Source organism: Panthera onca, chromosome F1, assembly GCF_046562875.1.
Source record: "Panthera onca isolate mPanOnc1 chromosome F1, mPanOnc1 haplotype 2, whole genome shotgun sequence".
NCBI lineage: Eukaryota > Metazoa > Chordata > Mammalia > Carnivora > Felidae > Panthera > Panthera onca.
Window position 1 is genome coordinate 43,013,544 of NC_138355.1, and position 22,763 is coordinate 43,036,306.

Here is a 22,763-nt window from a genome sequence, read left to right on the forward strand (position 1 = left end):
AGAATAATGAGTTCCACTACTGTGGACAATCCTAATCCCCATTCTGAGCCAGGAGCCAGCCAGGCGGGCGCTGAGAGTACTGAGCCCCCACCTTTTGCCTGCCAAGTCCTAGCCAGCAGACCCGTTTCCTTGCCTCCTGCCAATGCTCTGCCCACTCTGTCCGTGCTTGCCCTGAAGAGACAACGCTGCTGGCTGCCCATCCCGTCCCTTTCTCAGTACTGACTGGGGTGATCACCTTCTCTGCCAAGGAGCAAGCCAAGCTACATGGTCCTTAGCTGGTTTACTGGTGCCTAAAACCTACAGGCTAAGAGCTTGGGGAAGGGGGCTGGCTTCAAACCTCCTCTACTATGGCCCCACTACCATGCACCCACATCTCAGACTTTCCTTGATCTCTGTCCTTAGAGACTGGCAGAGATAAGAGGCTGGAAAAGAAGGAGAAACATTTAGTAAGTAGTCATTGCAGTCCTGTCCTTAGCCCAGGGGACTCCCCCATGATGCCCAGCCTTAGGGTCTTACGTGGAGGGGAGGGGAGACTGTGTGGGGTGGGGAAGAGCACCGGACCAGGAGTCACCCCAGGCACCACCATTACTCGGTGGTGTGGCTTGGGACAAGTTCCTTCCTCTAGGTATAGGGATGTTATCAATTGCCTTTATCCCCCATCTCTAACTCCGTGTGAGCTGTAGAAAATCTATAATCCACAAATGTTAAATGAAAATTGTGGAGGGGCGCCCGGGTGGCTCCAAAATTGTGTACACATAGTGAAGGTGTTGGGGCCTATTTTTCCAAGGAAAGCCTGTGAGCACACTGCTGGAGAGCCCAGAGCCCTTGAGATGGACAAAGATAGGAGGACACAGAGTACCCCCTCATCTCTAGACTGGATGGGAAATGGGCCAAAAGGAAGGGACAGGGAGAGGAAGACAGACTGAAGCTACAGACGTGTGTGTGTGTGTGTGTGTATCAGTGTGTGGATATGGGTCGGTGTGAGTGACTATCAGTATGTGGATGTGGGCAGGTGTGGGTGAGTGGGTGTATGTGTGTGTGAGCATGACACTATATATGTGATACTTGGCCGAGAGGTGAGGCAACACAAGTCACCTCTTTGCTGGGGCATCAGAGGACACAGGTCTCTGTTCCCTGAGGTGTTCAGCCTCCATGGACCAGGCTGGGCCTCCAAGCTGAGGTTTGGCCCTGGGAGGAGCCAGTCAGGCTTTCAAGGACAGAAGACAGTACGTGGCAGGTAGAGGAAGAAATCTTGCACAGAGGCCTGCGTGAGTCCAGTTTTGTCTGTAGTGTGTGGATCCCTGAGAGTCATCCTGTCCACCTGCTGCCTCTGAAGAGGTTGCCCCTAGGCCACCCTCCTGCTGTCAGGACTGCCCCAACTTCAGAAGGGGCCCCGCGAGAGAGGTTTCCCCATGTGTCTCACTAGTCCCTGCCACAGTTTATTTTGGAAAATTCTCCAACTTTGTTTATCCTCCCTACCCCAATCCCATGTAAACTCTGTCCTACTCATACTCAAATGAGGAAATAGAAATTTAGGTTAGAGGGAAATATATGTGATAACATTTATGTTGTTCTGACTGTCTGTGACAAAAGATGCCAGTGGGACATGTGAGTAGAACAGAGAAGGGAGATACATGCTGTGCTGATGCTCTAGTTGACTTAATAACTAACATTTATTCAGTGATTTGTATGGGTTTGTATGAGCCAGGCACTGTCTTAATGATTTTCCTATAATAACTCACTGAATTTTTATAACGACATTATATAGATATTGTTATTATTATCATTCCTATTTTACAGACGAGGAAGCAGACCAGGGAGGCTAAATAGCTTGCTCAGGACCACAAGCTAGGAAGCTGCAGTGGAAGCTAGCTTTGCATGGGGGTGGGGTGTTGGGAAGATGCTCCAGGTCCTATGTTCTTAACCACTACCCTCTACTGTGCAGCATCTGTACCTCAGTGCTTGAGTCTAGAGATACTGCAAACTTTAACCATCTTTCCCTCTTCCTGAGAAGCCAAGTTTTTCCTCCTTATGTTTCAGCCTTTCAGTAACAAACCAGGGAAGATAAATCATTTGCCCAAATTCACTCAGCTCATGATGGAGTCATCTGATCAGCACCCAGAGTCCCACTTCCCAGACATTTTTTTTTTTGCTTTTCCTTCCTCCCTTTCTTCCTCCCTCCCTCCCTCTCTCCCTTCCTTCCTTTCCTTCCTTCCTCCATTTCTTTTTCTTCTCTTTCATTTGTCTTCTCTTTTATTTTTTATTAAAAAAAAATTTTAATGTTTATTTTGTGAGAGAGCACATATGAGCAGGGAGTGGGCAGAGAAAGAGGGAGAGAGAGAATTCCAAGCAGGCTGTCAGCACAGATCCGGTCGCCGGGCTCGAACTCACAAACGTGAGATCATGACCTGAGTTATAATCAAGAGGGGATACTTGACCGATTGAGTCACCCAAGCACCCCCTTTTTTCTTTTCTCTTCTCTTCTCTTCTCTTCTCTTCTCTTCTCTTCTCTTCTCTTCTCTTCTCTTCTCTTCTCTTCTCTTCTCTTCTCTTCTCTTCTCGTCTTCCATATCCACCCTTTTGATGCTGTGGTTAAAATGTTCTGACTTTTTGAAATGGGCATCCTAACCACATTCACAAAGCGCAGACGCGGCTCCTTTAACGGGGCCACTGCAGGAGGAGCTGTCCTATCAGCACCACGGCCGCCGCCCCGCGCACAGCGCGCGCCCCGCCCACTCCGCCACCTCTGCGGGAGTCTCAAGGGCAGAAAGGGCGGCAGAGAGTCTTGGCTGGAAATCTGCAGCCTGGCTAGTCCTCCAGACCTGGAAGGGACCGCTGAATACAGTGCCCGCCTTCCCTCCCCTCATCCCGCCTCTGACCCTGCAGATCTGAGGGAACTGGCGCTTAAGCTCTCCCCACATTCCGAGCTAGAGTGAAATATTTATAGGCCAAAATTACTTCCTGGCTCTGGGGTTTACAGAGCATTGCGGAGCCAGGGGCCTCTGTTTGTCCTGATGGGGCCTGAGGCCAGAATGATTCAAGGCTGACAAAAGCTGGGAGGTTGGGGGTGCGAGGGAGTCAGCTGTGAGGCCTGGATTGAGGCTGTAGGATGAGCAACAGAGCAGGGTAGTTACAGGCACTGGCTGGTTCCACTGTCTGTGCTTAATCTTGGCTCTCCCATCTACCAGCTGTGTGATTACGAGCAAATTCCTCAGCCTCTCTGTGCTTTGCTGCCACTTGCCTGTGAAGTGGGAATGATAATATAATAGCACCAACTCATAGGCCAATTGCAAGTTAATGTAACTTAAAAAACAGAACTGTGCCTGGCATGCAGTCGGTAAATGCAATTAAAAAGTGTTGGATTTAAAAATAAAGCAAGACCCCAGGGTGAGGATGAGAAAACAGACAGTTGGGGTGTGGACTGAAAAAGGCAGAGGGGGACAAAATGGAAGTACATGTCGGGTAGGGCTACACACTGTGTTCAATGGCTGGGACTGTGCCACTTCTCCCTGGATGCCACCAGCCTCTCGACTCACCTGCCATCCATCAGATTGTCCCAGTCTGTGTCTGAATTTGTCTCCTTCCCTTTTGGGAAGAAGGGCAGCTGTTCTCCTTAACATAATTTTTGCCATTTCTTGGGTACCTACTATGCACCAGGCACCGTGCTAAGTACCTTATCTTTATTCTCTCATTTAATCTTTACAAAACTCTATGACCGCTTATTTCAGATGAGGACTTTGGGTTCAAAAAAGTTGAATAATTTATCTAAAGCCACATAGCAAGAAGTAGCAAATCTGGGATTTGAACCCGGGTCTTCCTGACTCAGAAGCCTTTACTCTTTCCATTACACAATTTCCAAACTATCTAGTTTCCTACCCCATCCACTGGTGGGTGTTACTGCATCCATCATGGGCAGTGTTTTTCCTGTTAATGCTACAGGTTTTTGATCCAAGCCTGGCAGGGTCTCTGATCTCCTTTGCTCTGCTGGAGGCTCTAGAAGAACCAGGCAGCTCAGCCTCCATCCCTGGGCATCTAGGATGGAGGGACACTTGGAAAAAAGTCCTTTGTCCCTATGATCATAATAACAATACTTGTTGAGTCCTTATTATGTGCCAGGTTCCATTCTAAGCACTACATGTATTAACTAATTTACTCTTCAAAGCAGTGAAGAGGAGATCCTAGTCTCAGCCTCATTTTACCAATGAGGAAGCTCAGAGTTTATGGAATTTGCCCAAGGCTACATCATCAGCAAATGGCAGAGCCAAGCTTTGGACCTAGACACTGTGACTCCAGAGTTTATTCTGTCACCACTACACTGAAGAGCAGAGTATGTGTTGGAGCACTGATGGATAGACCCCTGGGCATGGAAGGTTCAGTCATCAAATCTGCTGTTTGCCAGATCTCAGACCAACCCCCAACCCTGCTGCTGCCTCTTCCTTGTAGCCTTCTCTGATTCTACCTTATTGTCAGACTGATACACACACAGCCCCATAGCACTTTGTTTTGCCTCTTTTGACACACTGCATGTGTGCTTGTGATGACTGCGCATGTTTCCTGCTTCCCCATACCAGATTGTTGGCTCCCTGAGAGCAGAACCTAGGTCTCAGCCATGGTGATTGCCACAGCACCTGGCAATGCACCTGGCATGTGGAAGGTATTCAACCAAGGTGTGTGTTGTTGAACAAAGGGATCTTGCTGTGAATCCTTTCGAAAGTGCTACGAGCTTTTGTAATGGGGAGTATTAACTCCCTAATGTAATTTATCGAGGACAGAGATCCCTGGAATGAGTAACTAAGAAACAAGGTCTCAAGTGAGACCCTCTTCTTGAATCTATTCACTGAGGTTAAATGAAATTGCAGATCAGGGCGGAAGGAAGAAGGGGAAGGAAGAAGAGAGAGCGTGTTGAGGAGTAGGGGATCTGGTAGGATTCCCCAGCACCACATGTGCATGCACATACACATTCACATAAGAAAGAAATGGTCTCCTTGTTTCCACTCCTAGCTCCTCACCTTCTGCCCTTGAGCCTCCCCAGATATATTGTGAAGGTATCACAAAAGATGATTAGTACTGACAGCCGGTACTTGAACAGGGCCTGTCCAAAAGAGATATAGATTGTCCTGCTTCTCTAGGACATTTTTGTCTGACAGTGAGCACCAGGAAATGGAAGCCATTACAGCTAACCCTGTTCTCCCCAGGAGGCTGAACATTTTCTAGATACTACCTCGTTCAGCCTCCTTAGGACATGAAGCTATGGAGAGCAAGGAGGCAGAATTTCCCCCTCATTTGACAGAAGGAGAAACTGAGCCCCAGAGCAAGTATGGGAGCTTCCCAAATCACTCGGTCCATTAACAATGCAGCTTGGGTGCCATGGCCGGTAGATAACTTTTGGGGCCGCAGCAGAGATCATCTGCACAGAGGCCTCACCCTTGAGATACTATTGGAGATACTATTGTCCATGTATCTCAGTTAAGACCCTGCTTCCCATGAGCACTCTCTCCCCCCTTTTCCCCAGGTCTCCCATCTACTGTAGTCTTGTAATTCCATAGTCTTCCTCCTCAATTCCCACCTACCCCAAGTATGCCATCTGCTGCCAACTGGGCATATTAAGCATGTGGCCAGGCTGGATTTGGCCCATTATCTCCCTCCCCAGCCGCATTCATTGCCTATAGCCTCTTACAAGGCAGTGCCCTGAGACCACCTTGACCCCTAGTACCACCAAAGGCAAACAAGATATGAACAGTACAAGGGTAGCTGGCTAGATCTGAGGAGTGCTGGAGAAAAAGAGAGGAGGAGGAGGCCTCCTCCAGAGGCCCGTGACTGATTTCCTTTTCTGTTTTCCACCCTGTGAACTGGATTTATGCCCCCTCTACCCTCCCCCACATCTCTGGAAGGCCCAGACCTGTCAATCACAGCAACAACAGTGTGGATATGGAGGCTGAGGAGTACCTCCTGAGGCTGGACTTGCACTGGTAGCTGTGGTCTAGGGAATCCATCCTTGGGCCTCAGGGTCCTGCTCATCTTTTTTTTTTTTAATGTTTATTTATTTTTGAGAAGAGAGAGACAGAGCACGAGCGGGGGAGGGGCAGAGAGAAAGGGAGACACAGAATCTGAAACAGGCTCCAGGCTCTGAGCTGTCAGCCCAGAGCCCGACGCGGGGCTCGAACTCACAGACCGTGAGATCATGACCTGAGCCGAAGTCGGCCGCCGAACCGACTGAGCCACCTAGGTGCCCCGCTCATCTGCTTTTGAATCGCAGCTTTACTGCTCTCTAGCTGTTTGTCGTTTGGCAGCTGACTTAACCTTCTCAGCCTTGTTTTCCTGACCTGGCAAATGGGGATAATAAAAGCTACTTTAGAAGGTTGTTGTGAGGGTTAGAAACCATGTCTCAATGAAAGAGAGATCCTGATACCATCTAGAGAAGAGGGATTTGCTGGGTGTCCCCTTGAGATCTCTGTAAGGATACTGAAGCACCTGGGAGTTCCCACTCTAAAGGCAAACCAGGAAGGCTCCTTTGTGCCCCCTTTCCTGCCAGGCTAAAAGAGCTCAATGTATTTGGGGATCCCTCCTCCACCACCTGATTGTAGACCTAAGGGTGGTCTGATTCTCCTAGGCTCCCACCTGGGAGAGTGGTTGTTACATCCTGTGTGGTGCTGTTCCCGGTCTAGGTGAGGGCTGTCATGGGCACGGGCGGGGGGGCGGGAGAGAGCAGGGCCCCAACTGCAGTGAAGAGGGAGGGGTGTGGCTCCTGTGACCTACCACAGGAATGTTTTTAAATCTTCTTCCATCAGCCTTTGAAAAAATGATGATCCAGTGAAAGCAGCAACTGCATCTGCTCCATCAGTAAGTGAAGTAGAATCAGCTTTCTCCGCCTTGGGGCTCTCTTGGCTGGAACTCTGGTCAGTCCTTGATGTAGGGCTTGGGGGAGTCTGGGGATGCTTCAGGGACAACGTAGGTGAGTTGGGCTCTTGGGGGGTCCCTGGGCACTACAACGTGGGTAGGGGAGCGGTTCCCAGGAGAGGTGCAGGTGGAGCCTAGATACAGCTCTAGGTTTCATCACAGAGGTAGCTCCCAAAGGGGGTGGTCTGGTGTGCTCATGTGGCCATGGTCCCCTGATGGGGACTCAGCCCAAGGGGAGAGGCAGAAGTGGCCTGTGTGGCACCGTGCCAGTGCAGGGATTAAACAGGGGAACGCTGAAATCTCAGGGGTATGGCTGTCATGGGTCAGTGGTCTTGGGTCCTTGTCGTGGGTGGCCAGCTGATTAGCTCAGTCGGCCAGTGCATGGCTCAGCTCTGTGCTGGATGCCAAGGTCAGCAGCTCAGGGACCACACATACCTTTAATCGGGTCCATTCTTGTCCCTTTGGTCCTGCTTGGCATTGTCACTGAGGCACGTAGCTGATCGTTAGTGGAATGGCGGGATAGGAGAAGGATGACAGAGTAAATCTGCTCTCACCACTACTGGGGAGGAATTCTCACTACGGTCTTGAGGCCAGGCTAAAGCATAGTGCTCCTTCTTATCTTAAAGACCCTCTATTTCTCCACCTGGCAGCAGTTGCTAGATTTTATCCTGTTCTTACTTTGCAGGCTGAGCATGGAGATTCTCACAGCTGCTGTTAGTACCTACTTGACACATTCTGAGATCTCTTTGTGAAAGTACTTCTCAGGCCCTCCAATGGGACTGTCTTTGGCACGCTGGGGGCTGGGGGCAGGGCAGCACGCCCTGTATGGGAGACGGTGGGCAGGCAAAGGGTGACTTAAGAGCGTCCTTTCAGACTGTGGCCTGGTGGGTGGGAAGGAAGTAGGAGTCAGGGAAGCCTTGGACGGGGTCCTACGGGCCTAGGTGATGGGGCAGCCACTGGAGGAGTGGAGGCAAGCTGGTTGTGCGTGCCTGAACACACACGGCTTTGCCCTGTCTGCTGGAGCACATTCAGCTCATTCAATAGTGGCATCAAGTCATTCAGGTACAAATCAGAGGAAAGGAGGAGGCGGTCATTGCTTTTCTCTTCCTAGTGGAAATTATTTCATCCGTGAGTAGGGCAGTCCTGAAGCCCTGACTCTCGGTCATTTCGCGCTGTAGTTCTATAAATCCATCAATGTTTAGGGGTCTACCTTGACTTCTCACAGTTTAGCCCGTAACTGATCCCGGGCCACAGAGTCAAAGGTCAGAGAGCAAGGCCAACAACAGCCAGAAACAATCCCTTGCAGTTGCCGACAGCTTTTTCCACAGTGTGAAAGGGGCCACCCCAGTGGTCTCGGGTGGACCAGCCGTACTGTGGTGGTCTTTTCTCTGCCCACATGTCCTCTGTCTCCGTCTTCACCCAGAGCCCGTTTACCCCTGGAGAGTCAACTTGAGCATTTGCCTCCTCGTACATAAACATATGCCTACATTTTCAATCCTTTCCCTAGGACACATTTCTAGATCTGGCATTGTTCCCACAGCAGTGTATGAGAGCCCTGTGGCCCTGTACCAATGGTGGATAATATGCATTTTCTAAAAGGTAGTAAATTTGATAGCAGAAATGATAACATTTCACGGGCATCTCTTCGATTTTAAGGAGGCCTTTTCTTTTTGTTGGGCTTTGGCCAATTGTACGTATTATTTTGTGAATTCCTTGTTCAAGTCTTTTGCTTTTTATTCTGTGGGGCATTTGCTTTCTCTTATTGATTTGGTAGAATTCCCTGTGCTTAAAGGTATTAACTCCTTGTCCCCCATATATGTTGCAAGTATCTTTATAGTTTCTTGGTGGCTTGAGCCTTTTGAAAGGGCTCTTGTGTTCATACAGAGATTTTCATTCTTATGCACTCAAGTCTATCAGTGCTTTCTTTTGTAATTTCTGCCTCTGACGTGGGGCATCTAAAGGCCTTTCCCACAACAAAAGTATGGAAGCATTTATGTGTGTGCTCTGAAAATTCTTTTATGGTTTCATTTTCTACATTTCCTACACTTAACTCTTTCACCTATCTGAAATTGATTGATTGTGTCTTTGTAAATGGCTTCAAATTCCCTTGGGAATGAAAGTGATTAATAGAGCAATTAATTCATTAATTAACATGGCAGGGAAGAGAAGCTGGTAGAGGAGGAGAGGTTGAGGGTATGGGAGAGAGATGCGATAATTAATGGATCAGGGTCTGGGAGGGAAGGGATTGAGTGCTGGGGGAGGGGGGGTACCTACAGGGTTCTGCCTGTATCTAAACGTGGGACACTTAATCTGTGAGACCAGAGGCCCAGGGTGGCAGAGGTCACTTTTGCTAGGTTGGGAGGTGGATGCGGAATGGGCTAGAAAGGAAGACTGTGAGTCCAGTGCCCAAATCTCCAGTGACTGAAGGGGTGGGGGCAGTGGATAGGGACCAGGAGAGATGGGCATCAACGAGGACCAGTGAATAGTATGAGCCAGGTGGCAGGAGCCCGAGGTCAGAGAAGGTTCGCAAGTTTATGATTGGTGGGGATTGGGATCGGCTGCTCCGCCTTTGGGCCCAGTGGGATCTGGAGGATTACACTCCGCTGGAGAGGTATCCTGGGCACTTTCGTCAGATAAAGTGGCAAGTGGAAGGAACACGCAGAGCAAAGGCGGACGGCACAAGGAAGTTGGTTTACCGTGGTCAGTGCCTTGTAGACTCAGGCTACAAGGAAGGGTCTATCCCCTATCAGTGGAGGGCAACAGAGGCAAGGGAAGTCAAATTAACTCCGTTTGTAGAGAGCACCATAGTTCCCCAAACACTTTCACGTATGTGTCTGCATAGGAGACTCACAGCAGCATTTGAGAGAGGGGAGGTAAAGGGGTTTTTGTCTAGAGTCAGGCAGGGAGGCACTGACTGAATCAGGATGTGAAGCCAGGAGTCCCAGTGTCCAGCCTGGATGCTGATGCCTCCTCCCCTGACCTCATCATCATCTTTATACCCTCAGGGACGGAAACTCAGGATGGTGCCTAACGATCTTCTTTTCTCTCCTCTCTCTGCAGGACAGTAGTCCTCATTGCCACCTTGCCAACCATGAATGGGATGGCCAATGTGAACTCGGCCAGCCGGCCCCACTATGCCTCCTCCATACCTGTGCCTCGAGCTGCTTCCCAGACCAGGATTCATACACCGGGTGCCTCTCCCCAGCTGCGGCCACGCCAGGCTGGCCTGGCCCTGAGCCCCCAGCGTTCGGCCTCCCCGAGACTGGGCAAAGCAGGAGGCCCTTCCAGAAACTCCTCTCCTAAGGCCTCTCGGGGGAGAGGCTCCCCCAAGACTTCTGGGGCAGGGAGAGAGTCAGCTGAGGGTGGTGAAGGCCTCTCCAGCTCCCCATGGAGCAGTCCCAGGGCAAGCCCAAAAGCTGCCCTCTCCAGCCGGGCTGGGTCCAGAAGAACTGGGGAGACACAAGGTACCCAGGGAAAGAAGAAGGTGGCTCAGGAAGGGATTCCAGTCCGCCAGACCCGGGGCAGGAGCCCCTCCCGAATGAGCTCTCATGGAGAAACTCAAATACCAGGGGCTCCTGAAGGTCGAAAACCTCCTAACCACCCGGGAAACTACAAAAGTCCAGGGGTCTCGAAGTCTTTGGAGCCTGATGCCGGGGCAGCATCAGGGGCTTCTTCCCCAGTGTGCAGCCCTGTGCAGAGCAAGCGCCCCTCCCCCACCCCAGGGGCCATCAGCTTCGCCTCGGTCCATCAGCAGAGTCAGCCAGTCACAGCCACAGTAGCCCCCTTCCAGTACAGGTGAGCTGGGGTGGGGGGCAGATGGGGAGGAAGGGAGGGAAGCATGGAGCTGGGATTCAGTGGCAAGTCCAAAGAGGAGGGAGCCTGGGTGATGAGTAGCTGGTGGAGACCAGGGGGCCTGGAGTATAGAAGAAGTGAGGCAAAGAGTTGGGAGAGTGGAGATAGGATTGGGGACATAAAAGGTGGACCAGGATCTAAGCAAGGTTTTTGTCAGAGGCCTCAACTCTGGGGACTCTGTAACAAACAGGATCATAAGGAGAGTATCATCCCAAAATGTCCATCTCCCTGGGCTCTGAGACAGTAGATTAGGGTGTTGTGGATGCTTAAGCAGCTAGAGGTGCAGGTAGGTAGGTCAGTCTCACCCAGCTCATCTGGGATATTTGCCACCACTGTGAGTTAGACTAACTGCATTGTCATGGGCATGGTGCCTTCAGTTCATAGTGAGTGAAGTCCTAACTGTTCCTCTTGGCCCTCCCATAATACTCTGTATCTGTCTGTCTGTCACTCAGTCTCTTTCTGTCCACTTACCATATTTCTTTATACATAACTGTTTACCTCGTGCCTGGCCTACCAAGGACAGTCAGTATTGCTTTCTAAATGGTCAGACAGGGGTTGCCACCTTTGGCGCTGGCCCAGCCACCATTCATAACAACATGGTCAACAAATTAGTCTCTGGTTTTCTTCAGACATGGCGACTTGAGTGCATAGGAAAACATGTCCATCAAGTACGTATGCTTCTTTTTCTTTTTTCCTTTTTTTTTTTTAAATGTTTATTTGTTTTGAAAGAGTGAGAGAGAGAGAGAGAGAGAGAGCAGGGGAAGGAAAGAGAGAGAATCCCAAGCAGGCTCCACACTGTCAGCACAGAGCCTGACGTGGGGCTCAAACCCACGAATCGTGAGATCATGACTTGAGTTGAAACCAAGAGTCGGTGGCTTAACCAACTGAGCCACCCAGGTGCCCTTAGTACACACGCTTTTTAAATAAAAATATAACTTTACTGGGGCACCTGGGTGGCTCAGTCGGTTAAGCGTCTGACTTCAGCTCAGGTCATGATCTCATGGCTTGTGGGTTCATGCCCCGCGTCGGGCTCTGTGCTGACAGCTCGGAGCCTGGAGCCTGCTTCAGATTCTGTGTCTGCCTCCCTCTCTGCCCCTCCCCCGCTCATGCTCTATCTCTCAAAAATAAACAAACATTAAAAATAATAATAATAATTAAAAAATATATATATATAACTTTACTAAAATGGCCACATTAAGGAAACCAAGTTTTTTTTTCAATATATGAAGTTTATTGTCAAATTGGTTTCCATACAACACCCAGTGCTCATCCCAAAAGGTACCCTCCTCAATACCCATCCCCCACCCTCCCCTCCCTCCCACCCCCCATCAACCCTCAGTTTGTTCTCAGTTTTTTTTTTTTTTTTTTAAATTTTTTTTTAATGTTTATTATTTTTGAGAGAGAGAGAGAGAGGGACAGAGAGAGAGCAAGCAGGGAAGGGGCAGAGAGAGGGAGACACAGAATCGGAAGCAGAGAGCTCTCTCAGCACAGATCCCGATGTGGGGCTCGAACTCACAGACTGCGAGATCATGACCTGAGCCGTAGTCGGCCGCCCAACCGACTGAGCCACCCAGACGCCCCTGTTCTCAGTTTTTAAGAGTCTCTTATGCTTTGGCTCTCTCCCACTCTAACCTCTTTTTTTTTTTTCCTTCCCCTCCCCCATGGGTTTCTGTTAAGTTTCTCAGGATCCACATAAGAGTGAAAACATACGGTATCTGTCTTTCTCTGTATGGCTTATTTCACTTAGCATCACACTCTCCAGTTCCATCCACGTTGCTACAAAGGGCCATATTTCGTTCTTTCTCATTGCCCTATAGTACTCCATTGTGTATATAAACCACAATTTCTTTATCCATTCATCAGTGGATGGACATTTAGGCTCTTTCCATAGTTTGGCTATTGTTGAGAGTGCTGCTATAAACATTGGGGTACAAGTGCCCCTATGCATCAGTACTCCTGTATCCCTTGGATAAATTCCTAGCAGTGCTATTGCTGGGTCATAGGGTAGGTCTATTTTTAATTTTCTGAGGAACCTCCACACTGTTTTCCAGAGTGGCTGCACCAATTTGCATTCCCACCAACAGTGCAAGAGGGTTCCCGTTTCTCCACATCCTCTCCAGCATCTATAGTCTCCTGATTTGTTCATTTTGGCCACTCTGACTGGCGTGAGGTGATATCTGAGTGTGGTTTTGATTTGTATTTCCCTGATGAGGAGCGACGTTGAGCATCTTTTCATGTGCCTGTTGGCCATCCGGATGTCTTCTTGAGAGAAGTGTCTATTCATGTTTTATGCCCATCTCTTCACTGGGTTATTTGTAAGGAAACCCAAGTTTTAATTACTGAGCGTCACATGGTTTAGAGAGGCTCAAATGCAAATTAAGTACCTCCCTGACTAACCTGACTTTCTGGGTTTTCTTTCTGTGCTAGTGTGAGGAGAAACCCACTTCCATTTGGGGTTTAAAAAGTTGGTACAGGGGCGCCTGGGTGGCTCAGTCGGTTAAGCGGCCGACTTCGGCTCAGGTCATGATCTCGCGGTCCGTGAGTTTGAGCCCTGCGTCGGGCTCTGTGCTGACAGCTCGGAGCCTGGAGCCTGTTTCGGATTCTGTGTCTCCCTCTCTCTCTGACGCTCCCCTGTTCATGCTCTGTCTCTCTCTGTCTCAAAAATAAATAAATGTTAAAAAAAATTTAAAAAAAAAAGTTGGTACACCATTCCTGGGACACAGGGAGTGTTTGTGGTGACAGAGCGTCTGGAGGGGGGCACTGGAAACCGTGAGGAGCTTTGACTTTTATTAGGAGCCAACAGTGGGACTCAGGCTCTGAAAAGTTCTGGGCACTCTTACACCTCAGCAGTAGATGTCCGGTGTCCAGGACAAGGAAGCCAATATTCCCACTCTGTTCACCATGTGGTCAGGCCTCTTTTAGAGTATCACTTCAGGACATCGCATTTTAAAAGGACACTGATGCGCAAAAACACATTTCGAGAAAGACGGACAGGTTGGTGCGGGATCCAAAAAAGGTGTGAGAAGAATGGTGAAAGGAACCGAGGCAGTTTACTTTGGAAAAGGAAGGCTTCGCGAGAGGCTCTGAGAGCTGTTCTCCAATATTTGAAGAGCTGTCACGTTGTAAGATAACTTAGATTTACCTGGTGCAGCTCCAGAGCACTAAGCATCATGGTGGTTGGAAGTCAGTTTGAGACAGACTGGAAGGTGAGTGGGAAAAACTTGCCAGCAACTGGAGAGGTTTACAAATTACTGATAAGGCAGTGAGCTTCCCGTCATGGCAGGCATTCTAGCTGACTCCACGATCAAAGGACATTCTTACCTGGGCGATCCCTGCCTCTCGGAGCATCTCTTCTGCCTGAAGGGCTGCCCACGCAGCACTCCGTGTGGCTTTTCCTAAGGAGCTCCTCACTTCTGTCCCTCGTGCCCGCCACGTAGATTCTCCCGCTGATGAGAGAACGCAAGGAAGCAAAAATGCAGGGCAGACCTTCCTTCGCGTGGCCTTTTCCCAATTAGTACAGTGTTTCCCTGGTGACTCTTTGACTTTCTTCTCCTACCTGATCTCCTTCATTTTGAATTCAATCTTTGGGAAAAGTGTCTAGGCATTAAATTGTTTAAGATTTTACATTACCTACCCTACAAGTCCCTTGGCAGATTTAGACTCTGACATTTTTCGAAGAGGTCAGAACTCCTTCCTTGGAACATTCCAATGCAACACCTTACTGCATGTTATGCTCGCTTTGGCAGCACATGTACAAACATTTATTGCATGTTTGCATTTGAAACAGAAGTGGAAATGTGTTGTACCAACCCCGGAGAGGAGGCGGTCCTTTACCATGCTCCCTCCTACACCCTGCTCTAATCCTGGCCCTGGATTAGGGTGGTAGGGAGGGTCATGGTTTGGGCAAGGAAAGATTAGGACGAAGGCACCCCTATGTGCCGCAAGCAGGCTGGTGGGAGCCCGGTACGCCCCGTGGGACCTGGAGCTGCTGCCCAGGGCCAGGCTGGGCTACCTTTGCAAGTTTCATAGCCAAGGAGGTGCCATTTGCTCCCTAGAAGTCACAGATCTCCTGTCTTCATGGAAATTTCCTGCCCCCACCCCCCAGCACCTTAGCCTTTACTTTGGCCTTCTGCAAAGCTCCAGCTGATCACAGAAGAGAGGTTATCATGCTCCTCTCCCCGTCTCCAGCCTGTCCTGCCTGACCTGCTTCTCCAGGGAACAAATCCATCAGCCATCTTTTTCCTTGCCCATAACCATCTCTTTCCTAGGATCTGAGTGTGGCCCTTCCCAATGAAGTTCATCTCCTGCCTCTTCTCTGACCTGCCGCTGCCTCCCTCTGGTTGCCCCTGCTCGCTGGACCCAGAAAAGGCATAAATGCCTCTCAGTCTGCTCTCCAGATCCTCTGGTCTCATACTTGTGGTTCTCTCAGGTTCCCTCAGGTTTCCTCAGGTCTTCAACCTCCTTCTCCTCTGCTCTCCTGGAAAAAGGCCGCCTAAAGGATCACCACCCTGTTGCTGCCTTTTTCCAACTGCCGGGTGTTTTCCTTTTCTAACAGTTCTCTCCTTCCCTCCTCTGATCAGACTTCAGTTAGGAGGGTACAGGCAATGGTGTCAGGATAGGGTTACTGGTTTTCTTCTCTCAGGTTCAACGTCTAGCCAACTTCTAACATAGATGAAACTGTCCATTTGGGCTGGAAAGTGAAAGTGAGGAGAGACAGAGGAGAGACACTGGGGTTCCTGGCTGAGTTTGGGTGGGGGGGGGAGAATGGAGGCAGGCAGAGATGAAAGTGTGAAATCAACTGAGGTTAGAGCAATAGAGGCTGCCTTCCTCAGTGTTCCTGGGCCAGTGCAAGCTCTAACAAGCATGAGAGCAAACTATTTGTATTTTTTTTTAAATGTTTACTTGAGAGAGAGTGGACAGAGTGTGAGTGGGGGAGGGCAGAGAGGGGGAGGGCAGAGAGAGAGAGGAGGAGACACAGAATCTGAAGTAGGCTCCAGGCTCTGAGCTGTCAGCACAGATGCAGAACTCGAACTCGTGAACTGTGAGATCATGACTTCGGTTGGAGGCTCATCCAACTGAGCCATGCAGGCGCCCCAAACTATTTGTATATTTTTGAGACAGAGAGAGACAGAGCATGACTGGGGGAAGGTGGGGGGAGGGCCAGAGAAGAGAGGGAGACACAGAATCCAAAGCAGGATCCAGGCTCTGAGCTGTCAGCACAGACGCAGAACTCGAACTCACGAACTGTGAGATCATGACCTCGGTTGGATGCTTATCCAACTGAGCCACGCAGGTGCCCCAAACTATTTGTATTTCCTTAAGGTTTATTTATTTTTGAGACAGAGAGAGACAGAGCATGACCAGGGGGAGGGCCAGAGAGAGAGGGAGACACAGAACCCGAAGCAGGCTCCAGGCTGTCAGCACAGAGCCCGACGCGGGGCTCGAACTCACAGAGCGCGAGATCATGACCTGAGCCGAAGTCGGACGCTTAACCGACTGAGCCAGGGACGCTTAACCGACTGAGCCACCCAGGCACCTCAAACTATTTGTATTTCTAACGCTAGTTACTGCCTACCTGCTCTGGGTCAGGCGGTGCCTAGCTCCACATATACAATGCTATTCAGTGAAACATGTATACACTGTATAGAATTCCCTCTCCCCAGTTGAATGTCCTATTACTTTCTCAGCAGTGTGTTGCATTCCTTCAAAACCCCAGATCTATACTCATTTCTTCCAGGAAACCAAGCGACTTCAGCTTTTCTTTATCCCCATAATACTCAAACATCAGGCTGACATTGAACTGATGGTAGTACGTGGTGAGTGACCCCATCATACTGAGCAGTCCCCAGGGCAAGATGAGGTCTCCTGCTTTCTCGGAGTACCCCCACCCAGCTCTATTGCAAGCACCCACCTTAGGGGCCTGCATGGCCCTAAGTGGACAGAATGTGAGTGGGGGAGGGCAGAGAGGGGGAGGGCAGAACTCACACAAGAACTCAATACTGCCTGCATGGCTTAGAAAGAGCCATCCAGGGGCAGCAAACACCTCACACAACCCTGGACTGTCAGACTGATCTGGGCCTTGGAGGTCATCTCTTCTGTCCCATGATGGAAGCGGGACCCAGAGAGAGAAAAGATTTGCTCTGCATTGCACAGCAAGTTAACAACAGAGCTGAGCCCAGAGGCCCAGCCATCTAGGTTGAAAAAAGGAAAAACTGGAGAGAGGAAGATGAAATTTCAGTCGCACTGGAGACTCACAGGGTCCCCTGACCCAGCCCCCGTCCCCAGGACCAGCCGTCAACTTCCCCTCCTGCGTGTACAGCTCACCCCTCCCCCTCCTACCAAGCTGCCAAAGGGTCCATTTAGCTGGAGACAGCGGGCGGACGGGTGGGCGGGCCAGCTCTGAGAGCCCAGGGTAATTGCCTATAATAAAAGCTCCCACAGCCTTTGTTCCTGGGAGCGATTGTACAGTTAGGGTTGTGCTCAGAAGTCTGCATGCACTTGGGAGCTGGTGCCCGGAGACCTCACCCTTCCTTCCTGCTGCCACACTGGCCCAGCATGAACTTATCCTCCTGGAGTCATTGTGACCTCAACTAAGCCTACCCCTCCATCTTCCCCCGGGTTGTGAGCAAGCCCAAGGAGGCCTGTGTGCCCCCTGAGCTCTCATAAGGAGTCAGTGACCTCAGCTTCAGAGGGAGCTCTTCCCTCTGTGTGTGCATGGCTATAATGCAGGCATGGCCCGAAGGCAGGGATCGCAGCAGGAGGAAGGACCCGAGGCCTGGGTTTCCTCTGTCCTGTGGGTGATTTGTGTTCCTGGGAATGGGTGGAATACCAAAGGGTGACTGGCATCGGGCATCCCCGTGCCCTCTGGAGTTCCCCCCCCCCCAGAACCCCTACCACTGGTCAAAGTTTGCCCAAGGCGTGCTGCATGCTGGAGTGCACACGTGTGCGTGCCTGCCAGGGAGGGTCCAGCCCAGAGGGGTGCAGGGCGCAGCAGAGGAGAAGATCCGAGCTCCAAGGGGATTTCCTTAGCTCCTTGGAGAAGCTTTGAGGCCAGGAGAACCCCTGCTATGAGTGACCACCCGTTCTCTGTCCCACAGGCTTCAGACAGACCAGGAACCTGGTCCCGTCCCCCAGGCTAGCTGGGCCCTCGATGGCTATTCTGGCCCCCCTGGTGGGACTGAGGAGAGCTTCTCCTACACAGGTAAGTGTTCTGGGGGAAAGACTTCCTCTTGGGGGTGGAGAGGCCACTGGACTAGATGTCTCCCCACTGCCCATGTGGAAGAAGTGACTTTGCTAAACAGGTCCCTCTCTTAACCATGAGACGTCAACCTGTGAATTGCACTTTGAGTTTCTGCCATGCTTGACTCAACCCAGGGTTGGTCCATCAAATCAAGCAGCACTTCAGAGTCAGGCTAGGAAAGCGGCCAGTGGGTGCCCTGTTTATCCAGGGGTCGGTTTCGGGAGCCACCGAGGGCCTGACAAAAAAGTAACAAGCTGGGAGACTGAGACGCAAGAGCCAGGTTCCAAGCAAAGCCCAGATGAACAGCGAAGGTGTCCTGGGAACCAGCGATGGTGTCCAGAGCCATTTGGCTAACTGCCTGACGACTGCTTCCTCTCCCGGGACCACTTTCCACAGGCCGCTCCCACACATATCATCTTTCCTGTGGCACCCTATAGTCACAACATAGTGACCTATAGTCACCTGATGCTTGTAGTCCTGGTGACTGAGCCTCAGGAGCCAGAATGTGAGACTCACCAAGAAGACCCCTGAAAGTCGGATACAGTGATATTCTGTAAGCGCAGAGACACTGCTTGTTCCCAGGTGCATCCCCAGTCTGGCCTCCGGCCCACGGCAGGTGCTCAGCAGGTGTCTCTGAATGAGTGACTGGTGAATGAATGGATGGGTGAATGCCTGTCAGGCACTACATTGGTCAGAATCTAAACTCTCCACAGCATTTGGGTGTGTGTGCTGATTTTCTTGCAACATTTAAGAAATACCCAGAGGGTGACTGTGGTGCACACGAGAGATACAGGAGACTCCATCCTGCCGGGCACCGGCTCTACCTATCCTTTGCTTGCCCCAGGAAGAGAATGAGCTTGCTTTTGGCAAACCTGGGATTGTCCAGAGAGTTTGTCTTAGCTTCGTCTTGGTGTTTTGCTCTGGTGGGCAAAGCTGGGGCATAGAACACAGCCTGACCCTTGTCATTGGATGTGCCATTTCTGCCTTCTTTGTCCCCTGTATGCTTGTGGTTGGGTGTTCCTCTTGGCTGGGGGCTGGGCCCTTTTGAGGCTTCTGCTGGCCTGGGCCCCAGCAGTGGTCTTGGGACCATTGTGACCCTGAAAACAGAGCAGCAACACGCATTCCATGGCAAGACTTGTAGAGGTTTACGGGGGTAGAGACTGGGCATCTAGAAAGTAAGCCATTGCCTCCCACAACAAGTACACACGCAGAGGAACCAGGGCATGGCGGGGGACAAAGGAAACCAAATTTCACTGGCACTGAAAAACCATCAGAATTAGAATGTGGTAACCAGGAAACTATGTGGAGCTCTATTTTTACATTTGCAGTTTTGTTAGTGTAATGGCTTCCTTATGTGTATGCCACGTTGTTGGAGGCTAATGATCTCCACCTAACCAGGCACTCGGTCCTAATTATTATCTGATGAGTTGGTGAGAGGACTTTCACGTTTAGCGTCTGCTGCAGACTGGCTTTAGGAGTTCCCCAGGCTTGTCAGCCGGAAGACCATCCTTCCCAGCTAGCTGGTTTGGGTTCCGCTGCGGGGTGGGGTGCCAATGAGCCTCTGGAGGCGATAAAGAAAGTGAGAAACCCTTGCTTCCTCCAAGGCTCCTGGGGAAGAGGAACAAGGTTCACTGCACGGCTTCTGCCCTGCACTGGCTGGTCGTCATGGTGACCCATCTCGGCCAACGATATACCAAGCTCTTTGAAGGGTTGGATGGAGGGAAAGATTTGGGGTCTGCCTGTGCTTTGTAGGGGAGCCTGTACTCAAGCCTGAAGAAAACAGATGAGACGAGAGATAATGGAAGGCTTCCGTTTTATGCCCTGCTCCCCTACCTCTGAACTTCACTCCTAGCATGTGGTGACTCATTCATTCATTTCTCCTTTCATTCAACCAACAAACCATCAGTGGGTGTTTGTCTTGTGCCAAACACCGTGCTCAACCCAAAGGTAGAAGATGAATAAGGGGCACCTGGCTGGTTCAGTCGGTAGAGCATGCCATTCTCGGTCTTGGGGTCGTGAGTTCAAGCCCCACATTGGGCATGGAGCCTGTATTTTTTTTAAATTTTTAAGGATTTATTATTTATTTTTGAGAGAGAGAGAGGCAGAGCATGAACAGGGAGGGGCAGAGAGAGAGACACACACACAGAATCCGAAGCAGCTCCAGGCTCTGAGCTGTCAGCACAGAGCCTGATGCAGGGCTTGAACCCATGAACTGCGAGATCATGACCTGAGCTGAAGTCAGATGCTTAGCCGACTGAGCCACCCAGGTGCCCCAATTTTTTTTAAAAAAATAAATAAATAATTTAAAAATTTGAAATGGCATTTATGTATAAAGATGAATACGACTTTGACCTGTTTTCAAGGCGTTCATAGTCTAAGGATTCGCTCCAGTGAGCCTGACCCACAGGATCTGTTGGCATCCCCAGTGACCCGGTGACCTGCCCTTGTAGGAGTCAATAGGACAGCCCAGTCAGTCCTTCCCTGACGAGGCCCTGCAGCATGAGGAAAACGCCGGGGTTATGCTGTCCAGTTTGTAGAAGGATACTTGGGTGCCTTGGAGAATAGAGTGCCATATCCTATATCGGTGTCATTCACAGAACCCAGCCCAGTCATTTCAGTTATCGATCCTGTGATTCCCATATCGATCTGTAGACGACAAGGGGCCGGTCTGCTTTCTTTTGTGGTTCAGATGTCCTTCTTGTTTGTGAGTCCATCTTGTTCCCCATGACGTAGCACCGTGCCTGCTGGTCAGTGTTTGGTGAAATGGTGAATTGAGTGAGTGAGGAAGGAATCGAAAGTCAGTGGTTATGGAATCATCTACCCTCTGTGGGCCTGTTTCTTGCCGGCTGAGGAGGAGCAAGCAGGCTTTCTCTGCCCTCTTCCCAATATGGTCCTTTCTGGCACCCAGGCATCTGCGGGGGCGGGGGGGGGGGGGGCGGACACAGAAGCCTTAAGGGGAGCAGGAAAAGGGTAAGACCTTTCTCAGCCTCGTACTACTTTCTTACCTCTGCTGCCTGGGGATAAAATCCAAACGAGGTGGAATAAGCTCTGTAGAACAGGAAGAGAATTTCCCATGATGACTCGGTACCAAACAGCGGTGTTGGGGTTGGCCTTCCTATGTCCCGAAGGTGTTCTGCCCCGAGCCCATGGGCGTTGGTGTGTGTGCCCTAACCCAGTCCTGGTTCACCTGGCTGTGCTGGTCAGGGCCCTGTGCTGGTCCCATCTGCTAACAGTCAGCACAAAAACATTGCATAGGCCACCATCAGATCTTAATTTGGAAAGCCAAGGGAAGCCAGTGCTGACATTTCTGTGTGCCCACATGTGTGAGGCCGTGTGCAGGAGGACTAGGAGAGGTTGCCCCAAGGTTGACACAGATTCCTTAATTACTTCCACTTTGTGGCATGTTTGAATGAGCGCTAAGTGGACACATAATGAGGGGATCTTCTCTCATCATAGCATGTGTCATTGGGGAACAAGCCAGAGCCTCCTCCCTGCCTTGCTTCTCACACAAGGGTTGATATATATAGAATGGGAGGGGCAGTGTGGAGTTTGGCCTTATGCTGGGGTTGTTTTGCTTTTCTCCTTTCCTCTCCCTTGTTGAGCTGACGCCATCTTTAAGCCATAATTAAGTGTTTCATGTTTTCGTGTGGGTTTAGGAATGGGGATATAGAGTCCCCTTCTGAGAAAACTTGCAAACCTGGTGTGCCCTCCGCCAGGGCAGGGGAGAGGTCTGGTCACTGGACTCTGGGAGAGGAATTTGTTCTGGGCTTTTAAAGGTGGCTCCAGCACAGTGGTGCAAGCCCACTGGGCTCTTCTGGGAGCTTCAGGCCAAATCCAAGTACCCCAGGGCTACGAATGACTTGGAATCAAAGAACACAGGAAGTCAGAACTCTAATGAACTTCATGTATCACCCAGATATGGCCTCATTTTCGGTGGGAAGAGATGAGGCTCAGAAGGGAACAGACTTGTTCAAGACTCAAGACTGCCTGGTTAGTTAGCAGGTGAATTGAAGCCGGGACCCCTGCCTTCCAATGTCCCAAACACTCAAATGACCAGATGGTAACAAGGCCTACCATTTATTGAACACCTGCTGTGTGCAGAGCACAGTGCTGGATCCTTCACATAAAGTCCTTCATAAGCACCTTACACAGCCCTTTGTAGGTGGTACTCTTGTTCTGTGTTATAGATGAGGAAACTCCAGCTCAGAGAGGGTGCGTGAAATCGCCCGTCCGAGGACACAGAGCTAGGGGGCTGTGCCAGGTTTTGAATCCAGGCTTGTCAAAAAGTCATGCTCTGCTAGTGTTACTCCCCTGCCTTCCCGTTGCTGCCTTTACTCCCTGTGTCGGCTGCACACCGTTCAAGCTCGACGCGTTCTCCCTTAACCTCCGCCAAATGACGGGGAAGGAAACGGGGTCAGTGAGCCACAGTCCTACTGACATCCCCTCAATGTGAGCAAGCCCCGGGATGTCACTGGCTTCTCTGTCATCGCAAACCTGTGTCATTTCATGCTGAGTTCACACCGCCATGTTCCCTGCCCTCTGGGGACTTTCGGGCTAAGCTGAGCCTGATGTCCCAGCCATCCGTGGAGAGAGGACGTGCAGACAATTGACTAGAAAACACAGACCAAGTACAGGGGCAGATGGCATTAGCTATGTTGGCAGGACTCAGGCGGCTCCATGCTGCTGTAGGCCGGAGGAGGCTCGGGAGTTCAGGGGCCTCTGGAGGCCCTGTTTGGATAAACAGGGTAGCCGTCTGGGACCAAGTAGATTTCTA

The 22,763-nt window shown here is 50.6% G+C and overlaps 1 protein-coding gene across 7 annotated transcripts in view; it reads left to right on the forward strand.

The window, feature by feature from the left end:
* NAV1 (neuron navigator 1) overlaps positions 1 to 22,763 on the forward strand; it is a 269,569-nt gene that overhangs the window by 85,012 nt on the left and 161,794 nt on the right. For all 7 annotated transcript variants that reach the window (XM_078440775.2, XM_060644073.3, XM_060644074.3 and 4 more), the window contains exons 2-3: positions 9,958 to 10,692; positions 17,847 to 17,950. In XM_078440775.2, the coding sequence (XP_078296901.1) occupies positions 9,989 to 10,692; positions 17,847 to 17,950 (808 nt within the window). In that variant the 5' untranslated portion in view covers positions 9,958 to 9,988. The remainder of the gene's footprint in view (positions 1 to 9,957; positions 10,693 to 17,846; positions 17,951 to 22,763) is intronic.